Source organism: Theropithecus gelada, chromosome 5 (assembly GCF_003255815.1).
Source record: "Theropithecus gelada isolate Dixy chromosome 5, Tgel_1.0, whole genome shotgun sequence".
Taxonomy (NCBI): Eukaryota; Metazoa; Chordata; class Mammalia; order Primates; family Cercopithecidae; genus Theropithecus; species Theropithecus gelada.
In genome coordinates, this window is record NC_037672.1 from 98537727 (window position 1) to 98560871 (window position 23145).

Consider the following 23145-nt stretch of genomic DNA (forward strand, 5'->3'; position numbering starts at 1 on the left):
GGGCTTTCAGTTTTGAAGAAACTGGTGGGGCAAACTGAAAGATCCCCTTTTCTACATGGAGTGTGACAAGAGGGATCCAGTGAGTGAGAGACATGAAGTAGTAGAGTGGAAGTGTGAGACATTTCAGACAGACCATTCCCATGGTGCCTCCTATGGGGCTGACTTCATGTTGGGGACCCTGGTTTCTGGGTAGAAAAATGGATGTGTATTAAAATTTATTTCACATGGATGTGGTGAGCGTGAGAGGGAAGACGCGTTTCAGGACAAGGCCATTCTGAGGGTTTCAGCATCACCACGACACCATGTTCTGGGCTGATGCCAAGAGGTACTTCCAGCTTTGGCGTCATCCTAAGTCACACACTGTAGATGGGCAGGGATGTTTCTCCTCCTCTCCAGTTTGTTCACCTCATTGCACAAGTTTAGTCTCTGAAGATTTTTCTTTCCTTTCCTCAAATACCATTTAAGGAGAACAGAAGTAGAGGATATTTTAGACAGGAAAAACAGCTGATGCAGGGTCAAATCTAGCTCTTCATTCTTGAAAACACAGTTGAAAATTCAGCACTGAGTTTGAATCCCATGAGAGTGAAGTCACCATGGGGACTGGGTGGAGGAGGACGGGGGACAGGAGGTTGTTTCTGTGTGTATGTCTGTGTCTGTGTGTAACCAGAGGTACACTGGCATGAGCAACTAAAGAATTCTATAGTTTCTCCAAAAGTGAAGGAGGGAAACCTAATAATTGATGGTCTGGAAAGGTTATCCCTTTTGAAAAAATAACTAGTTCTATATCAACCTTTTTTGAGAGACCAAACTATTATGGAAAAATACACAGTATTACTTTCCTAACCATTGATCAGAAAGAGCAAGCAATACTCACATCAACTGCTTATTTTAATGTCAAATGTTTATTTCTATGCCATAGTTGCCTCAGCACAATTTGTAAAAGAAAGGAATCCAAAAAATGAATTTTTGTTTAGTCAGGATATTTTCTCTGCAGTTATAAGAAAGAAAATAAACACCATGATACCAGAATCACCATTTCTTTCACATCATTCTAGTAAGTTGCATCTAAATATTTTCCTTGGTTGCCACTTTTTTTAGGATGGAGAAATATCCACAGGAAAAAATGTCTGAATTCATTAAAATAAACTTGGGATAGTCTTTGCCAGACTCTATCTAAAACATCTTTGTTTTGGTATGCTATATCACTAATTGCCATATTTTTATTATTTAATATAACAGGCATACTTTATTATATAAAACAAAGTGCACTAAAGATGAACAATGTTAGAAACAAACTGAAATTTGGTGTTTCTTAAATCTTCGGGTGATTAGATAGTAGCTGAAGCGTGGGTATACAAATTTCTTATTAATACAAATGCAACTCTCTTCTGTGATGAAAATGCACTTAGTAGCCTAGTACTTTTTGCTTTAGCAGATAGGGCATCCAATACAACTGAAACAACCTGATAACAAATTAATTTTATTTTTCAATAAAAAGGAATGCTCTGGTTTCTTAACTGGCTCCTTGAGGAAGCCAGAAGATGGCATCTGCTCTTTAAATAGACTTCTCTTATCTGATTTGAGACACAAATCCACCAAGATTCTTACAGTGGAAATAGGCACCACCCCTCAGATCACAAGGCCCCTAGGAAGAAGCCCTGTGGAAATCAGCCTGTGATGTGTAGTGGTGGGCCAGCACCTAGAAGACACGTGGTGGTTGTGCACATAAATCCCTTCAGCGGACTCAGTGGAAGGATGAGAATTCTGTAAGTTCATGCACATTTTATTGAGTAGTAATATAAAATGCTTTTTCTTTTTCATTGTTACAAGTGCATGCTTTGATTGCCAACATGTCAGAAGTCAAATTACAAAGGCAAGGCTTTAGGCTGTAGTGAATTACTTGGGCACTTATACAATTGTTAAAAAATATGAATGGACTTTTGTTGTAGTTGTTTTCAGAATGAACCAGTTGTAACCCGTAACTGATATACAAAGGGAAAAAAGTGAAAAAAGTACATATTTTGTGGCACATGACAGAACAGAACAAAATAACTAAACTGTTATGACATTAACAGTTACCATGCATTTAGAGTTTCACATGTAACTACAAACTGATTATAATTTCACAAGGTTTGCTAAACATGCTAACCATCTACATGTGCACTGACAAGCTTATGTTAAAAACTTTAAAGAATACTCTCCCCTTTAGATTTTTTCAAAGCTTTTTTTTGATTACAAAATTTCAAAGGCATTAAGCATTTTAGAGAATATAAAGTACGCCAGTATACATACATTTCCAGTATATGTCAGACCACTAAGCGCATTACAGTCCCATACAGGCCGATACAGCCATTTTTTTTTTCTTAAAAAACATGCATAGGCAGATTTTTTTTTTTTTTTTTTTTTTACAGAATATAGATGCTTTATCACTGTACTTAATATGGTGTCTTGTTCACTATACTTAAAAATGCACCACTCATAAATATTTAATTCAGCAAGCCACAACCAAGACTTGATTTTATCAACAAAAATCCCTAAATATAAACAGCAAAAAAGATAGATGTAATTATTCCAGTTTTTTTAAAACTTAAAGAAAAGATATTCATTGCCGAATTAATAAGATAAGTGTTATATGGAAAGAAGGGCATTCAAGCACACTAAAGAAACCTGAGGTAAGCATAATCTGTACAAAATTAAACTGTCCTTTTTGGCATTTTAACAAATTTGCAACGTTCTTTTTTTTTCTTTTTCTTTTTTTTTTTTTTTTTTTAAGACTGCCTAATTCAGTTTATAGCCATTGTCTGACAAGAGTAGCAAAACATTATCAATAAATAGTCCTTAGTTTGTACATCATTTTGTTAAAAATGTTTGATGTCATCCATTTTTAGTGCTGCGACTGTAAACGTACAATAGAGTAAGAAATTAGACAAAGTTTTTCATGTCCAGTAACAGAATAAAAGGCCTTTCATTAACCTATCTAGAAGTCCCCAACGCAGTAGGAAAACATGTTCATTCCCCTAACATTGCAGTATATACTAGCATTAGCTTTCTTTTTAAAATTTTTTTTCTTTATAAGCATTTTTAAAAGGCATACCCCAAAGAGGTGTTTAATCACCACCCCCACCAAAATATAGTTTATTATCTCTCTCCCTCTTTTTTAATGATAGTGTAAACTGAATCCAATTCCTGGCCCCCAGAGCAAATAAGCTACTGTCAGAGGCAAGAACATCCAACTGCTGATATGCAGCAATCCCCATCATGCCCTGCAGCTCAAAAAAAAAAAAAAAAAAAAAAAAAAAAAGTGAACAGGAAGTGGTCACTGAATATTGCTGCTATTACTGCCATTGCTGTCCGTGCCGTTAGTCTCTGAGGTGAGAGCCTTGTTGATGGAGTTAAGGTTGGCGTCAGAGGGCATGGCATCTCTGCGAGGCGGCATCCTCTCATTAATTCGGTCTAAGCCCTTGGCTTCCTCGAAGCTAGTGATCTTATGTTGTGGTGAAAATCCTTTGATAGCTAAACAGAAAATCATTAAAAAGAGAAAAACAGGATTATCCAAAGGAAAACAAAAGGCACAGCTGTTGCAGCAGGTGATGTTAGAGATTTCTCAGTGAGAGGGAATCCTTCAGTGAAGAACAAAGTGACGGGACCTGCACACCACACAACAGACTCCTTACCATACTCGGAGGTAACCAAAGGTTTGAAAACAGCCAATGTCTCTTGCCAACCAAAATGTCCTCTTGAAGTTATTAAGATGTAAACATTTCTCCTGTCTTCATTGAAAGTTTAGATCAAAGAAATTCAAAGTGGACACGTAAAGAGGAAAGCTGCTTTCAGGGACAAGCCTCTAGAACCAGCATCAACTGGCCACATCATTAGCATGATTACTGCATCAAACACCTTAACCTAGACAGGCTGCAGCATGTCCCTCTTTGTATTCTTCCATTGTGCTAGGTAATGGCAAATTCAGTGGAATCAGTATGTCTGCTATACCTAAAAACCTAGTAAAGGGCTTAAAGCAGGCGCTAAAAGGAGCTCGAAAAGGAATTAACCAGGGCATTTCCATGCCATCTCAGAATCTCAGAAAGAACTTCTTGACAAACAACTCAATGATGGCATGAAAAAAAATGAAATTATAAACTCCTGTTTCTCCACTCAACTTTGGAAGCATGTGGAGTGAGTGACAAGGTAAGAGAAACTCAAAAAAAATCAAGGTAAGATCACTAGGTAGAAACGTATTATCTGCCCTTCAGCAGCGAACAGGTCAAACTGATGTTCATCTGGTATCCATTACTGCCTAAATGAAAGAAAAACTCAGTAGATCAACGTAGATGTAAGTGATGGTTAAATTATAACAAGGAAAAAATGCCTTTCACAATATTTAGCAAAAATGAATTGAACTGGTTTTGGTCCTATTCAATTAAAACACGGAATCTCAAAGTGGGAATGATACTTGATTTTTTAAAAAAGTAATCTTTAGTGTGCTACAGAGATGGGTAAGGCATTTGTACAAAAATCTTAATGATTTCTTCAGTGAGTACACCAACTGGTGAGCTGCAAATAAAACACATAAATGGGGAACCAATGACATCAGTTTGCTTTACTCCCTGTGAAGTGCAAGCCAGATATTTCAGGGCCAATCACCAATGCTCAATTGGGCTGCATCACCATGGCTGATTAAGGATAATTTCATGGTACCTTTATCCTCCCAATCTTATTTGGGGGAGAAAAAAAAAAAGGAAAGCAGTTTCAAGCTGAAACTTTACCAGTCACTCCTACGCAAATGTGCAGTGCCTTTTATTAGTATGGATGAGATTCCTAAAAGATATACACAGTCGTTTCAATACTCATTAAACGATAAGAAACAAGTTTCCCCCCCCTCTGCATTTTAAAGGTTAGCATAATGGTGATTAGTCAACTGTGAGAGGAATAAGATGGGGAAATGGGGAAAGACCAAGGCCCAAAGCAAAGCTTGTTAATTCTTCTCTAATTTAGTAATAAATTGCAAAATAATAGAGCTGTCTAACGAGCACCCACCCTGAAAACTAACTCAATTATTTTGATGTACAAAAGAATGGCACGAAGTGGTACTCTACTGGTTTTTTTTTTTTTCAGACTACTGTGAATATAATTTCATCACAATTAACAGGTATAAAAGTTTGTCATCATTATCATTTATGAAATGATTTAATTAATTTAAATGATAAAAGTGAAATTTCTAGGTTTTAAAAGCCAATAGGGTGGGAGTGTCAAAATTAAAAATCTAGCGAGAACAATGGATACTTCTGGAATGGGGCTCCATTTCTAATCATTTTTGTCCATCCTGGTATGGAAGAATGTGCTCTGCTGTAGTTGCTGGTCAGACAATGGGTATTAGCAATTTACATTGGTAGTATACTTAACACAACACAGAGTCACAGAAACCACAGAAAACAGCCAAACTATCAACAAGAATGCACACTGCAGATTAGAATTTGCCAAGAGGAATAGAGAATTCCCACATAAATAGCAGTTTATTCACTGCTATTTAGGAAGCAGTTGTATTTTCTCTTACAGTGCTATTGTTTCCCCTACCATATCCAAATCATGTACAAATTGGAAGAGTCTAAAGTGGCACTTTTTATATCATACCAAAGGACCATATATGCACATAATTTTGAGAAAAACAAAAAAATTACCTTGCAAGAACAAAATACAACTGAAGAATTTTGTTTTAAAGGGGAACTTCAAATTATTATTTTTGAAATTTCCAAAGGATATGGTATGTATATTATTAACAACTATTTTGATTATGCACTTCTCTTATAACTATATATTTAAAAAGCAGTCAAGTAAAAAGCAATTACTAAAGGGTCAACTCTACTGTCCTTGAGTAGTGCTAGGACACAGCTGGAGATGGACACTTCTTTATTTCCCCTGCAGCTCCTAGTACTGTGCCTGGCACAAAGCAGACACTCAGTATACATTCATCAATTGAGTGTTACTTGATACTTGCTATTCTTGTTATTGGCCACTTACATAGCCACTAGATGCTTTTGAACTTTTTATAATATTTAGATGGTGTTAATTCTCATACAAATACCAGTAGGTTAAAATTTGATTTAAGATTACCAGAACTGTTCATCTCATGCACAGCTGTCTCATGTTGGAATATTTTTTAGAGACATAAATTAATGTTGAACTACAACAAAGCACTATTTAAATGAACATTTTTTTCCTTTGGCTACAAACTTCTGAAGACTAGAATTAAGATGGCTATTTTTATTATCTTCAGTGCTGCCTGAAAGTGATTTGAGGGAGGGACATGGTTCAGCTCAAAGATTATTGTTTTATAAGCTACTGGTCAAAACAGCTGCCATAACCCCCACCCCACATCATTCAAAATATATAATCCTTTTGTTTTCTGTGATTCTATTATTCATCATATACAAAAGTCAAACATAGCTTTAAGGGAAAGAAACAAACAAACAAACCATAGAAGGACATTTTCCCCTTTAAAGCAAGAACACTTTGGTTAATACTGAGCCACAACTGTTAGCTCAACACCCACACACTCTGTACAAGCTACAGCAAAAAAATGAATACACCCAGCAGAGCCCTTATCTGTTGCAGGTACAACAGAAAGGGGACTGGCCAATTTACCTTCATCAGCCTCAATAGCCTCAACAGTAGCTGAAGAGAAGAAAGGGGGTGCAAAATGAATGAGAAAAATGAGCAGAGGATTTTTTAACTCTAAGAACAAATCAGTGACCATCAAAGGAGCTAAGAGAACTAATGTTCCTGTAAGTGCTAGATTCTGGCACAGACAACAAAACAGAAATGCTAAAAAGAAAGAAAAAAAAATGCCACAGAAATTATAAATTTAATTTATGAGCTGGATACACCTATCTGAATTAAATGCTTTGGTTTTTGCCCACTAAATAAATAACAAACAATGAACCCTTTAGGAAAACACTTAGGAAAATTTCTTTTACATGGACTGAATTATAAGAGATTATGTAAATCTCAACTGTGCTTCTGACTCACACAGAATGCTATAAAACCTCTGCTATGCTTGGTGATTTAGTTTCAAAATGCCAGACAAAATGACGGAAGTTGAAGCAGTGCCACAGTATCAGTGGGCTCATTCAAACTATTTAATATTAAATAGCACTATTTCCTAATGTGATGGAAAAGCAGGGGGATTCAAATTTAAAGAAAAAAAAATCAGGGTGTCTAAGGAGATAATGCACGTGACTCTTTAAAGATAAACACATCGGGCATGATTAGATTTGGGGGTCGGTGGGTAGGAAGAGTGTGAAGGAAAAATAAAAAAGGAAACGTATGATATAATCTGGACATCTTTTTCCAGCAAGCCCAATTATATTTTCTTTTCCTTAGTGGAATATCCTTTTTGGAAGTAAAATTCTTAAAATGTTACAAATCAAGTGGTAATGTGCCAGTAGTGGCAAAAATTCTATCAGCATTTTAAAAAACAGGCAGCCTAAATACTGAATATACAGAAACAGCGTATTTCAGAGGCAGAACTTGAAAAGCCCATTGCTTTATCAGCAATTTTTGTAATAAGGTTAGGGTCTAAACTTTCACTATGTAAATGTATGAGTCTTTCATTGTTATTAAGGTTAGTTTACACTTCCCTAATTAAATCTTAAAACTCCTCTGTAACTCCAAAATGTTTAATATTAAAATTCTACCCCTTGACTTTAATTTGCATTTTTCTTATAATTCAAGATTTTAAAACTACAGCAACTGCAAAATGTGCACTATAACTTACAGCGGATTCTAGATTCCTTATGATAAAAATAGGGAATAGTTATCACCATGGAGAGAGAGTACATAGCAAAGTTGTAAGTAGTTTACCCTTTTAGACAAATTGAAGGGCATCAGGCAATACATTTTGGAGTTGTATCAATGTATGTGGTTTAAAATATACAGTAAGTTTCCAAACCCATATAGAAAGGTTTCAACCCATATGTCTTTTATGTGTATGTGTGTTTGTGTGTAGGTTCAACATAGAAAAACACAAACCAATGGATTTAAAATAAAATAAAACTGAATAACCTAAGGAAAAACACAGGTGAAAATCTGGAAATGAAACAAAGAACTGGAAAAACTTAAGTAATGTAGGTTTAAAAGTAAAGCAAAACATTCAGAATCACACCAGCACTGACATATTAGAACTATGGTACTGCCCACTATTAAATGTTCGAAAGCAAATGTAGCCCACAGTTTCTGATAATACACTTGCTGTGCCTTAAAATGTGCTTATCAGAAACTAGATTTCAGTCAGTTAGGTAGATGGTACATTTTGGACATGTAAATGATCCATTTATGCTGATGTTTTAGTAAGATATTTAATTTGGTAGAAATATTTTTATGTGTGTTTTTTTAAAACTTGTTAAAATAATTCCTAGCTGTAAATTTAAAGGGGGCATTTACTTCTCAATACTATGTATCTTCCTACCTTCACTTAAAAATTTTTGTCTTTTTGTAAAAACTCAAAAGACACTGATTTGGAATACATTCATCTGAAAATAAAGACAATTATTGGGACGCAGCCATGATGTGATCATTCAGCAATACTATATTCATGAAGTTGATCACTACTCTTCATGTAGAAGGTTATTAAATAACATAAATGAGAATAGTGAGTCTTCTAGATTGAAGGGCAGGGACAGAAAAGAAAATATAAAAAAGATTTAAGGAAAGATATAGGAAAATAAGCAAGAGGCTGAGAATGTTTTGAAAAATCTTACAGCATATTTTCATTTTCATTTTTTTTCTGTTAAAGCCTCATCTAATAGCAATTTCCTAGTGTTAAAATTGTAGTCTATGTAATGATAATAGTTAAAATTGATAAAAAAAAAAAAGTAACAAAGGTGAAATAATTTATAGGACTGTGCTGCTAACATGGTAGCCACTAGCCCCCTGGCTTATTTAAATTAAATTTAATACAAATTAGATAAAAGAAAACACTTAATTTCTTGGTTATATTCCCTATATGCTCAACAGTCATATGTGCCTTCTGTATAGATACAGAAATTTCCACCATCACAAAAAGTTCTGTTGGATGGCACTAGTCTAGAAAGCTACACATTTTAACATAAAATCTGTATTGTAAAGGAAATGTTACTCTTTTTTTCAAAAATGTAGTTCTACTCAGTCTCTTGTTTTTAACTGACAAATCAGAGAAAAGACACATATGGCTTCCGATTTCCATTCAAGAGGATAATGAAATCATCTCCCTAAAATTTAGACTTCCAGGTATATTTTAGTTTTTGTGTGTATGTGTTAATCTCATAAATGAAATGGATAACCAGCATACTTATCAAAAATGTAATTAAAAAGTTGTTTTTGACAACGGAGTGGCTCAAAGTAGTCAAACCTATTGTGCATGTAGGCAACCTAAATGAGCTGTCCTGTAGCTAGGCTGAATACATGTAGATTCACATGGGAATGAGGGAATGGGGGAAAGGTGGAGTAGAGACCATATTCCAGAGAATGAGGGAGCTATTATGTTGGACATGACTGATCAAACTGATTGGGGTTTCAGCCCTTCTGCCAGCTGAGAAGAACTGAAGACCAAGACAGAGCTTAAATGAATGAATAAATCAGGGCTCTAATGACACAGCTGACTGTGATGCCCTGGCACACAGTCATACCCATCGGTCTGCTTACCGCTTTGTAGGGTTTGCTTCCCTCCAGAAAGTACTCCGCTGGGGAGCATGCCAGTCGGGGTCAAGCCTTTCAGCGTCAGCACACTCTCACTCTCTTCTCTGGAAGGCACAATGAGGGGTGGCATTAACCTTTAATTTCTTTTGTGCAAAAGAAATGACTCAAAGGAAAAAAAATGCATATAAGAACCCACATTTCCTTCTATCTTGGCTCTCTGGATCTTTTTTTTTTTTTTTAAACATACTTTATTTTAATTTATTTATATACTAGTAATGTTCCATAAACGATTGCTACAATAAAGTTTACATTATCCAATTAGGGAGGTTCAGTTTCTTTTGAGTATCGAAGATAGAGAAAACCATTTTGATTTTGCAATCACGCATCTCAATGAAAAGTGTTTGTTGTGCATTCTGTATGTTAAAAGTGAGCCATAGTGAATGCTGATGTTAAGTTTTTCAGCCAAGGCTCAGCAAAAATAAGAGGAAGTGACTTGATTTGACAGAATAAAAAAATAGAGCATATGGAGATTGAAAAAAAAACTGATTTGTGGATTAGGGAATCAGGAATTACATTCAGTGGACTTTTAGAAATTAAGGAATTTAGTAATTTAGATGTTACATGAAAAACACATAAAATAATGGCAAGTAGCCAGTAAACCTACTGGCAAAATTTCCCAGCCTTTTTTTTTTTTCTTCAGTCACTTTCCCCACTGATTTGCTAATATAAAATTATTTTCTTACTCAGCATGACAATTGTTTTACAATCAGTTTTAAGTACACCATTATTTCAATTATATTTATTAATTACTTGACACTATTAATCATTCTGAATTGTTAAATCCTCATAATTAAATAACCATGACTAAATAACCACTCACTCTTCCACATAGTGATATTGCAATCCTACATAACCAGAAAAAAGTCTTTAAAATACAAATTGTATATATACACACATACACACACACACATATATTTGTGTTTACTTACACACACACACACACACACACACACACACACAGAGGAAGAGAGTTTAGTATGTAGAATTATCTACTCCAAATTTTTATGAAGGTGTCTCACATGACTCAAACAGAATTCCTGAACTTTTCCCCAAACCTGCTACTACCACAATCTGTTTTCAACTCAGAAATTAGCAATTCCATCTTTTAGTTACTTAAAAGGATCACTCTTTAACTCTTTTTATCCTAATTCCATATCCATTATATCAGCAAATATTGAGGGCTCTGCCCTCAAAATATTTCTAGTTTAACCAGTTCTCACAAAGCTACTACCTCATCTCTTTTGACAACAGCTTTGTTGAGATATAAACTTGGCATAGAATTAACCTAAAGTGTTAGGATTCAATCAATGGTCTTGAATATATTCACAGAGATGTACAGCCATCACCATAATCAATTTTAGAACATTCTCATTACCCCCAAAAGAAATTTCATACCTATTGAGCAGTCACTCCCTATTTCCTTCAGCCCTGTATCACTTCCAGTCACTTTCTGTAGATTTGTTTCTCTTGGACATTTCATATAAATAAAATCATACAAAATACAGCCTTCTGTGACTTCCCTCTTTTGCTCACCACCAGTATCACCTACCTGGATTGCAGGAGCCTTCCAAATAGTCTCTCTGCTCCATCCCAGTCACACTCTTGCCCCCTCCTCCCACAGCTGTTCTCAGTACGGCAGCCAGGGTGAGGCTTTCCATACCTATGCCAAATCCTGTCACTTGTGTATTTAGAACTCTCTAATGGCTTCTCCTCTTCTGATGGGTGAAAGGGAGGTTTCACAAAGGCCTTAAAATAAACTAGCTACCCCACACTCTCCTGTTCGCACCCATCTCTTGGTCTACATTTCCTACCAACGTCCACTTTCCTTAGACATACCCAGCACACTCCACCGAGGGGCGCTGCACTTTTTTGTCACCCTCCTCCCGTGGCATCTGTGTGGCTCACTCCCACTCTGCCTTCTAATCTTTGCTCCAATATCGCCTTCTAAGCAAGGACTTCCTTAGGAATGCCATTTAAAATAATAACCCTTTTTCTACTCCTTCTCCCTTTGCCTATTTTATCTAAGGCACTTATCACCCCTGAAAAACGATACGGTGTGTTTACTTCCCTACTTCTGGTCTCCTGCCCACTCCATTTCCCTCCCGCCGTTCCCCGCCCCTCTGCACCCCCCAGCTAGACAAGACTCATGAGAGCAGGGGTTCTTGTCTGCTTTAATCACTGCTGCATCCACAGCACCCAGACTAGAACAGTACCTGGTACATAGCTCACATTTCAAAAGTATTTGCTAACAATAAAACAGTAAAAGTTGAATGGAGAATGGAAATGTTAATCCATATTTTAGATTTCTGTATCCTCTACTGCAAAGTTTACTTAAAAATAATAGGTTTGGCCGGGCGCGGTGGCTTACGCCTGTAATCCCAGCACTTTGGGAGGCCGAGGTGGGCGGATCACGAGGTCAGGAGATCGAGACCATCCTGGCTAACACAGTGAAACCCCATCTGTACTAAAAATGCAAAAAATTAGCCGGGCGTGGCGGTGGGCTCCTGTAGTCCCAGCTACTTGGGAGGCTGAGGCAGCAGAATCGCGTGAACCCGGGAGGCGGAGCTTGCAGTGAGCCGAGATCCCGCCACTGCACTCCAGCTTGGGCGACTGAGCGAGACTCGTCTCAAAACAAACAAACAAACAAACAAACAAAAAGAAGGTTTGATGGCTGGGCGCCGTGGCTCATGCCTGTAATCCCAGCACTTGAGGAGGCCCAGGCGGGCGGATTACGAGGTCAGGAGATCGTGACCACCCTGGCTAACACAGTGAAACCCCGTCTCTACTAAAGACTACAAAAAATTAGCCGGGCGTGGTGGTCGGTGCCTATGGTACCAGCTACTCGGGAGGCTGAGGCACGAGAATGGCGTGAACCCAGGAGGCGGAGGTTGCAGTGAGCCGAGATTGTGTCACTGCACTCCAGCCTGGGATACAGAACAAGACTCCGTCTCAAAAAAATAAAAAAAATAAATAAATAATATAATAATAATAATAATAGGTTTGAGATAATTATTGTTTATTTTCATGCAGGTGTTTCAAACTTTTTAAGCTTCTGTGGTCTGTCAAACCACTAGAGGTCTCCTGAAGAAATATATTGAATGATAATATGATTTGGGAAAATTGTGAGTATCTCTAAAGAACGAACACAATTTTCCTTTACATTCACATTCAAAATATGGGTTTTGCCTCATGAGTGATTATAATTCCTACATACACCAAGAATCTTTGTGTCAAATCCCGCATCAAACACGGGACTCAGGCTGGGCACCGTGGCTCACACCTGTAATTCCAGCACTTTGGGAGGCAGACCTGGGCGGATCACTTGAGACCAGGAGTTTGAGACCAGCCTGGCCAACAAGGCGAAACCTCATCTCTAGTAAAAAATACATAAAAATTAGCCGGGTGTGATGGCATGCTCCTGTAATCCCAGCTACTTGGGAGGCTGAGACTTGAGAATTGCTTGAACCCAGGAGGTGGAGGTTGCAGTGAGCCAAGATCGTGCCACTGCACTCCAGCCAGAGCGAAAGAGTGAGACTGTCTCAAAAACAAAACAAAAAACAAAAAACCCCAAAAAACACGGGACTCATCAAACAAACAATTATAACCCACAATGCTCTGAGAAAGCCAAGTAAATTATTAGCTTTTTACCTACAAAAATTTTCCGGTAATCTGAAGTATTCTTTTTAATCTTCAAAATTTCTTCAAAATTTTAATTTTGTACCAACAGTAGAAAAACCTTTCTGGGAAATCACATCTTTGTGGGGGTCACACTCAGGCTAACATCCCAGTCATAAGACTGATGTTGGGACATCATTTAATTTTCTTGGGCTTCAGTTTTCTTCTCTATAAAATTACATCTGTAATTATGGGATTTCTATGAAGATTAAATGATACACTGTTACAAAAGCCCCAGCAAAGAAGATGGTCATTTTCCTTCCTTCCTTGCTCTTTTTTTCTTTCTTGTTCAACCACATTCCTTACTTCCCTTAATTGTGACTGCCATTCCTGCCTCACGCGGAAGCCATGCCCTCAATGGTTTCTAGCAGCTTCTTCATTTTTCAATTCCAACTATCTCTGTTGAGTTCTCATTCAAACTGGTAATCTCTGCAGTAATTTCCTCTGATGACCATGCCGTCCTTCCTGAAAGACTCTTTGCCCTAGGTGTTGTAATGCTTTTTTTCCTGCTTCTCCTTCTCCTTCTCTGACATCTTCTCAGTTCCTAGGCTGATCTTTTTCTTCTATCTCCAGACCTATGTTTTCTAATATGTAGGCCCCAGCTACATGTGGCTGTTAACCACTTCAGACATGACTAGTTGAATTAAGACGTGCTGTAAGTGTAAAATACACATGGGATTTCAAAGACTTAGTACAAAAATATGAATAGAAAATGTCCCTTTAATAAGTGTTATATTGATCAAATGTCAAAATGGTAAAATTTTGGATATTTGTGTTAAACAGATTATATTATAATAAACAATAATTTGTTTCTGTTTCTACCCCTTTTACTGTAGTTTCTAGAAAATTTAAAATGAGAGATGTGGCTCACATTGTATTTCTATCGGACAGCAATGTTCTGAAGAATTCTTTATTCTCCTCCTCTCACCTTTCACGCTCTCCTTTAGCAAGACCATCAGCTTACGTTACTGCACTCATCTCTGTGTTGTTTACTCTTGTTTGCATTTCTCTTTCCCTTCCCTCCTTCCCTTCTTTCTTCTCTCTCTTTTCTTTCTTTCTCTCTCTCTTTCTCTCTTTCATAGAGTCTTGCTCTGTTGCCCAGGCTGAAGTGCAATAGTGCAATCTAGGTTCACCGCAACCTCTGCCTCCCAGGTTCAGGCAATTCTTCTGCCTCTTCCTCCCAAGTAGCTGGGATTACAGGCACGCACCACCTTGCCTGGCTAATTTTTGTATTTTTAGTAGAGACGGGGTTTCACAATGTTGGTCAAGCTGGTCTCAGACTCCTGACCTTGTGATCCGCCCAGCTCGGCCTCCCAAAGTGCTGTGATTACAGGCATGAGCCACCACACCTGGCCTCTTATGTCTGCATTTCTAACCCTCACCTCTCTCTGAACCTCCAGGGCAGAATTTCTGAGTGCCTCTACATAAATGCTCTGCCAAATTCAACACATCCTACTCTTCCCAATAAATACCTGTTAGATATTTAAATTGAAAAATACTTCCTCTTCCTTAGACAATGGCATCCTATCCATGGCACAGACTGGAACCTCTGTAGAATATTCTGGAATATTTCCTCTCTCCTGTAGCCTCTCACATAGGTAAGGGTTCTCATGGCCAACACTGGAAATCTATTCTGGCTAATTTTAACAGGAAAGAGATATATTAAAGGTATTAGAGAGCTCATAGATCCAGAGAACTGAGCTTCGATGCTCTGTAGCTGGGAAGAGTAATAGTACCTGTCCACACTGTGGGGTGGGCTCCATGAAAGGCTTGCCACTGATGTTCATAGCCAATGCCAGAGCTCATACTAATGCTGTGTAGTTAGCTCCCAAAATGCTGAGGCGGAAGCTCTTCCATTGCTGGCCCATGAGATTCCACACCTGACCGGACAATTGCCGTCCTGCCTTGATGCCTCCTCATGATGCTCAATTTGAAACAAAGCCTTACTTACATGCATTTATCTGACTGGCGAATCCTAGGCAACAGGTTTGTATTTTATCTGCAAGGACTGCTAAAGACAGTTTTCTGGTTCCCTGATAACGTTGCACATTTCCAAAATGTAGGAAACATGTTGGGCAAGTATATCTGACAAATTTGTACCACATTCCACATTCATTAGTGACGTTCTGTCTTCCCAAATTTCTTGTGTTTGTCCTTTCCTTTGCACTTCTCCTCCCATAGCCTGGTCCAGCCTTTTGCTAGGATTACTTCAAAAGCTTCCTAAATGTTTTTCTTTTTTTAAAAATTTACATTTTATTTTATATTTATTTACATTTTTGGTTATCCATATGTCACCTTGCTAGCCAATCTTCACGCTGCGATTAACATGTATAGTGAAACATGGGTTAGAGCATGCCTCTAATCTCATTAAAGTAATTCTACAACTCCTGATTGCCTACACACACAAAAATTAAATGCTTTAACATGCTATTCAAAGCACTCAAGGATATGGACTTCAATATATTTTCAGTCTCCTTTTTAACTAGATTCCTCACTCACCTTCATGTCTTTTGCTAGTCAGTCCTTGAATATACTTAGAATTCATTACTAGATTACTAGTATTGCTAGAATTTATACTAGACTACATAGCAGTTTTGAGTAAGACTCTCTTAGTGTTGCTCCCCAACTGAGTGAGTTGGGGCACTGCTTAGCCTCTCTCAGATTCAATTTCCTCACAGGAAAGTGAAGTCACCACAACCTTGCAAGCTTCCTGTGTTGATTATTGTAAAATGTGCAAAACATGGGGCATGAACCTGGCACTTAGTAAGTGCCCCATAAAAGGAGGCCATTGATATTGCTGTTAGGATTGTGCGACTGTGCTCCTGATAATTTTTCCACTTCCAGGAATGCCTTCACCACATTCCTCCCTGTCCTGGAATCCAGCCTATCCTTCACAGCACTCCTCCAACTTTAACCTCTTTATGAACATTCCAGTCAGGAAATGCAAGGTTCCTTCCTGTCTAATGCCACAGCAGGACATCTATTCATGTAGTTAGCACACACTTTATTTTCTTATGTTAGTTTATTATCTATCTGGCTGGCATTCCAATTTGGTATCTAGATTGCCTAATTCAGTGCATGGTATACAGTTAATGCTCAATCATTACTTACTAAGCTTAACTTACTTTTTTTCTAGATAAGATCTCTCTATATTCTGCATATGTGCTATGGATGCTTTTATTATAGAAAAACAGTAAGATATAGCTTGCTTCAATTTTTCTATGAACATGTGCAATTTTAAGTCAAGTCACTGATCACTGGGTTCAAATAGTCCATTTATCATGGGATAGTCATGGAAATTCTAGAGCTGTTTTTACTTTCCCTCAGAGACTTCAGACAGAACAAGAAATAAAACATTATTGGTAAATCTGAGGCACAATAAATAAGCAAGTGTTTACTCAGAGTTCCAATTAAGCTTATGACCTTCATATATGCCTTTGTTCCCACAGAACATTTTTCCAGCCATACAGGTCTCCTTGTGGTCCTCAAAACTGCCAGTTTTGTCTTTACTTAAGTATCTTTGCACTTGCTATTTTCTTTGTCTTGAACTCCCTTACCCCATTTCTTCATGAAGGTCACCCATGCTTGCCCAAATACCATTACTCAGAAAGTTTTTTGTTGACCACACACTAAAAGAAGTTCTTTAGCTCCCACTTGCTCCATCTCTACATTGCTTTATTTCTTTTCTCCATGGTACATAATGAATGCTTTAAGTTTTACTATATTTACTTATGGTATGAATGAATAAACCCTGAAAATGTAGTTGGAAACGTAGAGCAATAGAGCAAAGGTAGCCTCATTCAGTAACAGAAGGGAGCAATGATGCTCTATTTTCAGCCTGCACACAGCTTGTCGTGATTGTGCTGGCTACCACAGAGTTCTCATTGTCTTTGATGTGGTGTCTCTGAGAGCATGATAATGCTTTTCATCCTTCTCATGGCTCCCTCTTTTGGCATTAAGTCATTCAGTTACTCTTTAGTGACTGTACCAGGAAGAGGATAGAAATAGCAAGAGGAGAAATCAAAAGAGCCAGTGTCAATACTCTATGAGAAAGAGTTGGGGCAAAAATTTGGCAAAAAATTAGATTATTAAATTATCCAATTGTAGATGTAATATTTCCCAAGGTGTTCCTATTTACTCGTTGATATGTATCATTTTGAATTGACTGTATACTCCTAACATATAAATATATCACATTTTAAAGTAATCTTCTGAAGAGAAATGTTATATTGTATTATTTAGAAATAACTAGAGTGAGTTTCCTTCAAGAAAACATTTGTTTTCTAAATTAATGCTTAATAATGATTCATAATCTATTTACAAAATATACTACTATATGGAAATTGAAACATAGTAATTTCTTCTCTCAATAATTAGAATAATATAGATTCACATGAATAGCTCTATGGTTGAAGTTCATTTCCTAGAAATCTAGTGAAATGTGTCTGATAAATGCATCTTTCACCACAGAATCAGAATGAAAAACAAAACAAAAAAATCACAATAGCTTTTCCTGTTTCATAAGATGTTCAACCTATTGTGAAATCAATGTTTTAAAGTCCTATAGCAAATAGAGGAATAAAATGTGATGCAATTCATTTTGAGACTTTCTTAACAGAAATAATTTAGTAGATTGCAATTTAACTAAAAGAGTGAGAAACAGACAATTTCTCATTTAATTTTTCTCAAGTTTTAATTTAAAAGGAAAAAAAAGACAAATATTCTCTAGTAAAATATTTAAATTACCAGATGAAAGTATTAAAGTATTTGTTAGGTGACACATTATAAAATTTGAAACAAAAACAGAGGACGAATGCACCCACCTGAGCACTGAGAACACTCTGGCCATTTTGCCTATTGCTCGGATCTTGTTCCTTATCACCTCCTTCCGGGCTGCAGCTGTTGCACCTGTATTTTCAAACAGAGTTCAGGGGTCAGTGATTTTTATCTAATTGCAATTGATTTTACAAATTTATACATACATCAGACTCCAGTAAGCAAAATCAGGTTTTTGTTTTTTGTTTTTTGTTTTTTTGTTTTTTTTCCTTAAGAGGATTTATCTGTAAATCAAAGTTGAAAATTTAAGCTTTTGGCCACCAATACTAGGATGTGATTTTTGAGAGGTCCCCATACTTTTGAGATATCAGGGGGGAGGTGAGTAAGAAGCTAACTGGAAAACCACTGAGCAGAGGGGTAGGTTCCTATCCTCCTTTTCTAATTGACTTTCCCTTTCTTTTCTATTTATACAGAGACCATGCATTGGGAGGAAGAGTTAAGTGCCTTATCACCATCTTCTATTCATTTGCAGTCTCCATGCTGGGAAAACTACTTTAGGAAACTGCTTTTCCAAAAGTTCTCCTTTGATATGATTAAACTAGGAAGTCTCTTAATTCCCTATCTGCCTTGCAACATCATTCATAATTATTTGATGATGACTGTTTGAGCACTTGATACTCTTTCATATTCTGGTTGGTTCATGAGTTCTAGAGAAAAGAGTAGAGAACTGCTAAATTGGATTTAGTAAGAGACAATGACACCATAGTTTGCATTTTAGTACTATTTTTGAAATTTATGCACGGTTTTTCCAGGTAAGTTTTACCACTTGTTACATTTTCCAAATTAAAAAAATTAATTACATAGATTATTGTTACAAATAAATATATTTTAAAATAATGTTGTAAAATAATACTTCAATGAACCCATTTTATTCTTTATGTAATTCCCAAGGTATATTGGAAGAAGTATAAAACAGAAAAAATACCTCTCAATTTGTTTTTTTTTTTTAAAAAAAGATGGAGTCTCGCTCTGTCGCCCAGGCTGGAGTGCAGTGGCGCGATCTTGGCTCACTGCAGCCTCCGCCTCCCCAAGTTCAAGTGATTTATCCTGCCTCAATCTCCCAAGTAGCTGGGACTACAGCATGTAGTCAGTTAGCCCAGCTAACTGTTTTTGCATTTTTAGTAGAGACAGGCTTCACCATGTTGGTCAGATTGGTCTCAAACTCCCGACCTCGAATGACCCGCCTGCCTCAGCCTCCCAAAGTGCTGGGATTACAAGTGTGAGCCACCACACCTGGCCAAGATTTTTATAATCCAAGGTAAAATGGATAAGTTATCCTTTTTATACATTATGTGGGATTTTATAGAAAGCATTAACACAAGCAGATCATCTAATTCTACTGCTTCTAATAGATACACAATAGAATATTCTTTTCAAATAATAATAGAAATGTTCCTAATCCAACTGAACAGTCTGAGTCACGTAATTTGCTCAGGGACTATAGATGATAACTGGTATGTGTTTTGGTCTTTTAGTATAATTTGTGATAACAGCAAGCTTTCACAGAATGGTTTTGAAAAAAAGATTTCTACTGTTTCCCTTAGAGGGCTTTTATGAACGCCATTTGGAATCTTATTGATTGTATTGATCAAACAATTAATATGCCAACATTTCCACAAGAAAGAAAACTTGTACCAACACACACAATCTTGAAATGGCTAGAAAAAAAGGCCTTTGCTTTTTTTTTTCTCTCTCCTTCCACTCCAAGAAAGTGAAAACATAATGGATCACTTTCTTTGCCTGGGTGGGTAATCTTTCAGAGGTGATGCTAACACAAACCCATCTCATAGGTGCATGGGTGTTCCCCAGAGGGTGTATGAAAACCAGCAAGCTGGCTTCCTTCCACCTTCCCTCTGACCTGAAAGCAGCCTACATGTATGTCCATTTCATCCTCTCTTGTGGCAACCATGCCATGGCAGGCACCTTTCAACACATCCAATGGGAAGGACTTATTATTGCCAGCTATTCTACCTGCAAATGGGTAGAATAGGTTTCCATCTATGTGGGAGAGAGCTGTTCTCCAACCCAGCTATTCTGATAATAAGCAAAGCCACGGGTCTCATTCACTAACAGTTCCTTGAATTATTAATTAGTCTCTTGGCCAGAACAATGGAGAGGAAAATAGGGTGTGTGCAGAATCCCTGCCTCTAATCGTATTCTGATTTTGTAACAATATTAATTGTCTATGATTTGTAATTAAGATTATACATCAAATTCTGCTCTGGGGACCATCTAAAACTGAATTCTCTGTGCTTGGATTTTAGATAATTAATGAACAAGAGATCATCAAAAGATTTTTTTTTTTTAAGTGGGATGGTTAATAGTCCCCTTAGGGTGGTCTTCCTATACATATATATATTTCAGTTACTCCATTCGATGATGCTATTACTACTCTATGTTTAAAATTCCCTACCTCAGCTGACCTGTGAACTCAAGGGTCATGATGTGCTGAGTAAGGGAAAAGATTCTGGCCCTCTCCAATAAACAATATGGCCAGATCATGAAATCAATCCAATGAACACGAAGAATGGAAATTGTGGGAGAGCTCCAAAACTGGTCACTATATTTAGAAGCACAAGAAAAGCAGCAAGGAGTGGCTAAGATGTCTAGAAATAAAATTTCATGTATTTAACAGAGGTGAAAGGGGTAACACATAAAATCAATTAAGTAAAAATATATATGAAGAATAATCTCACAGAACACTTCTGATAAAAAACTTGTAAAAACCTTAACTAGAGGAACGAAAAGTAAAAAGTTGGAAAAGGAGGGAAATAAATTATGTAGAGCTGTGCTTCTTAGCTTGGTGTAAGCTGATGATCAGAAAAATGCTCAAATACATACTCAATTTTAAATGTAAAATGAACATTCTCACAGTCAGTATACTATTCCTTATATTTTCAGATCAAATGAATGATTTGAGAGCATATAAAAGATATTCTACTTTATGTATATGCAGTTGTGCTCCCCATAAACTGTGAATCGCAACACACTCTAGCACTTTTCTTAATTAAAAAACAAAACAAAACAAAAAAAAAACCTCTCTTTTAAAAATTTCTCAATAACCCAGATAAGGAGTTTTATTATCCCTCTTATAAAATTGGAATATATTTACACAAAAAGTAAAATAACCTGACCATGGACAGTAAGAAGAGTCATTAAACTATTCTCTGAATCTTTTATCCTGAAAAGTACCTTTAATCTTTTCAATATAATCAAATCAAAATGAGCTCTAACCACACATACATAACCTCACAAAGATTTAAAATATCGAAATAAAATATCTGGATTGATGTGTAATTCAATCTAAAGGAGCTGAACAATAGCAGGAGAGAATTAAGTTCAGATGTAAATGGTCTAGTATACTAAGTATTGCTATTCCAGGTTTTCGGTATTTTCCAGAGATCATTAAAATTCTTTTTCAAAAACTTATTCCATTTCAAATCCTCACAGTCCATAATTAAACAGAAATATCAAGAATAAGTACATGTTTTTCAGAATTTTGCTACCTGCAACATGCAAAGATAATGTCATATTAAACATTCTTGGTACTGTTCTATTTATGTTGTGAAAATGTACCACAGTAGCTCAAATTAAAATTCAGTATATAAAATAATGAAGACACATAAAATACCTTTTACATGAAAACTGTGATAATTTCTTCCCATTGAAAAAAAACATATAATCACTTATTTCAACTTGGAAGTCCAAAACTGAAAGGTACTATTTCATATGTTAGAAAAAAATAGCAATTTTAAGTAAAATTTCATTTTGTATTTCTATTCAAATGATATTCACTTCTATTTTGGGCCTCTCCTTTCAACTTTTTAAGTTCTGATCTTCTTTTATGCCTAGGGTATCATGCTACTATTTCCAGATGCTAAGCAACCCTGAAAACTCAAATTTTGCTCAACATGTGGGAGGCTAGTATGCAGACCAAGGGGATCTTTAAAGATTTGCTTTTAATACATGTCCTTCTTGCCTTTAACTTAGCACCTTGCTGACTTCTCATGAAGTTTTAAGATATCTATGGCAAATGGCCTTCTAGGTGAGTGTTGCAACCCCACAGGGTAGATTTCAGCCTTAAAAAGGAACTGGAAAAAGGCATTTGCACCACAGAGAGTGGGGGCAAGTGCTTGGCTGAAGAGAGATTCTTACCACCTGGGGTATCTGCCACACATTATAGATGTTGGCTCTGACTTCCAGCTCAGTTACCACTGTGGAGCTACTACTGTGAATTCCTCAGTTACACCTGAATTAGTGGTGTGCAGAACGTGTTATGTAGAGTTCAAATTAACATCCAAATCAGTCATTCATCAAATATTCTTGTGATTCCTTTACTATACAGCCTGCCATGTGCTAGCAACAGAAGTATGAATGAGGCATTGTCTCTGCTTTCGGAGATCACGTGAACAACAATAGATCATGACAAATATTATATTGAAAGTAGCAGTGGTACACTGGAGCTGGCTTCTGTCAGCTGGTAAGAGGATACTGAGTGTGTCCCTTCTTAACTCCATGGTCAGTATTTTCTTTCTCTCTCTTTCTCTCTCCTTCCTTCCTTCCTTCCTTCCTTCCTTCCTTCCTTCCTTCCTTCCTTCCTTCCTTCCCTCCCTCCCTCCCTCCCTCCCTCCCTCCCTCCCTCCTTCCTTCATCAGTATTTTCTTTCTCTTTCTCCTTCCTTCCTTCCTTCCTTCCTTCCTTCCTTCCTTCCTTCCTTCCTTCCTTCCTTCCTTCCTTCCTNTTCCTTCCTTCCTTCCTTCCTTCCTTCCTTCCTTCCTTCCTTCCTTCTTTCTCTTTCTTTCTTTCTCTCTTTCTCTCTTTCTTTCTTTCTTTCTTTCTTTCTTTCTTTCTTTCTTTCTTTCTTTCTTTCTTTCTTTCTTTCTTTCTTTCTTTCTTTCTTTCTCT

General features: G+C 36.9%; 1 protein-coding gene across 6 annotated transcripts in view; it reads right to left on the reverse strand.

Moving 5' to 3' along the window:
* Window positions 1–883: 883 nt before the first annotated feature.
* The window catches only part of PPP3CA (protein phosphatase 3 catalytic subunit alpha), a 338247-nt gene continuing 315985 nt past the window's right edge, over window positions 884–23145 (reverse strand). For 4 of the 6 annotated variants that reach the window (XM_025385276.1, XM_025385274.1, XM_025385275.1 and 1 more), the window contains 3 exons: window positions 18228–18312; window positions 9676–9773; window positions 884–3513 (listed from right to left, as the gene is read on the reverse strand). In XM_025385276.1, the coding sequence (XP_025241061.1) occupies window positions 3317–3513; window positions 9676–9773; window positions 18228–18312 (380 nt within the window). In that variant the 3' untranslated portion in view covers window positions 884–3316. Of the gene's footprint in view, window positions 3514–6639; window positions 6670–9675; window positions 9774–18227; window positions 18313–23145 lie in introns of all 6 variants that reach the window. The other 2 variants (XM_025385273.1, XM_025385277.1) reach the window with 1 other exon arrangement.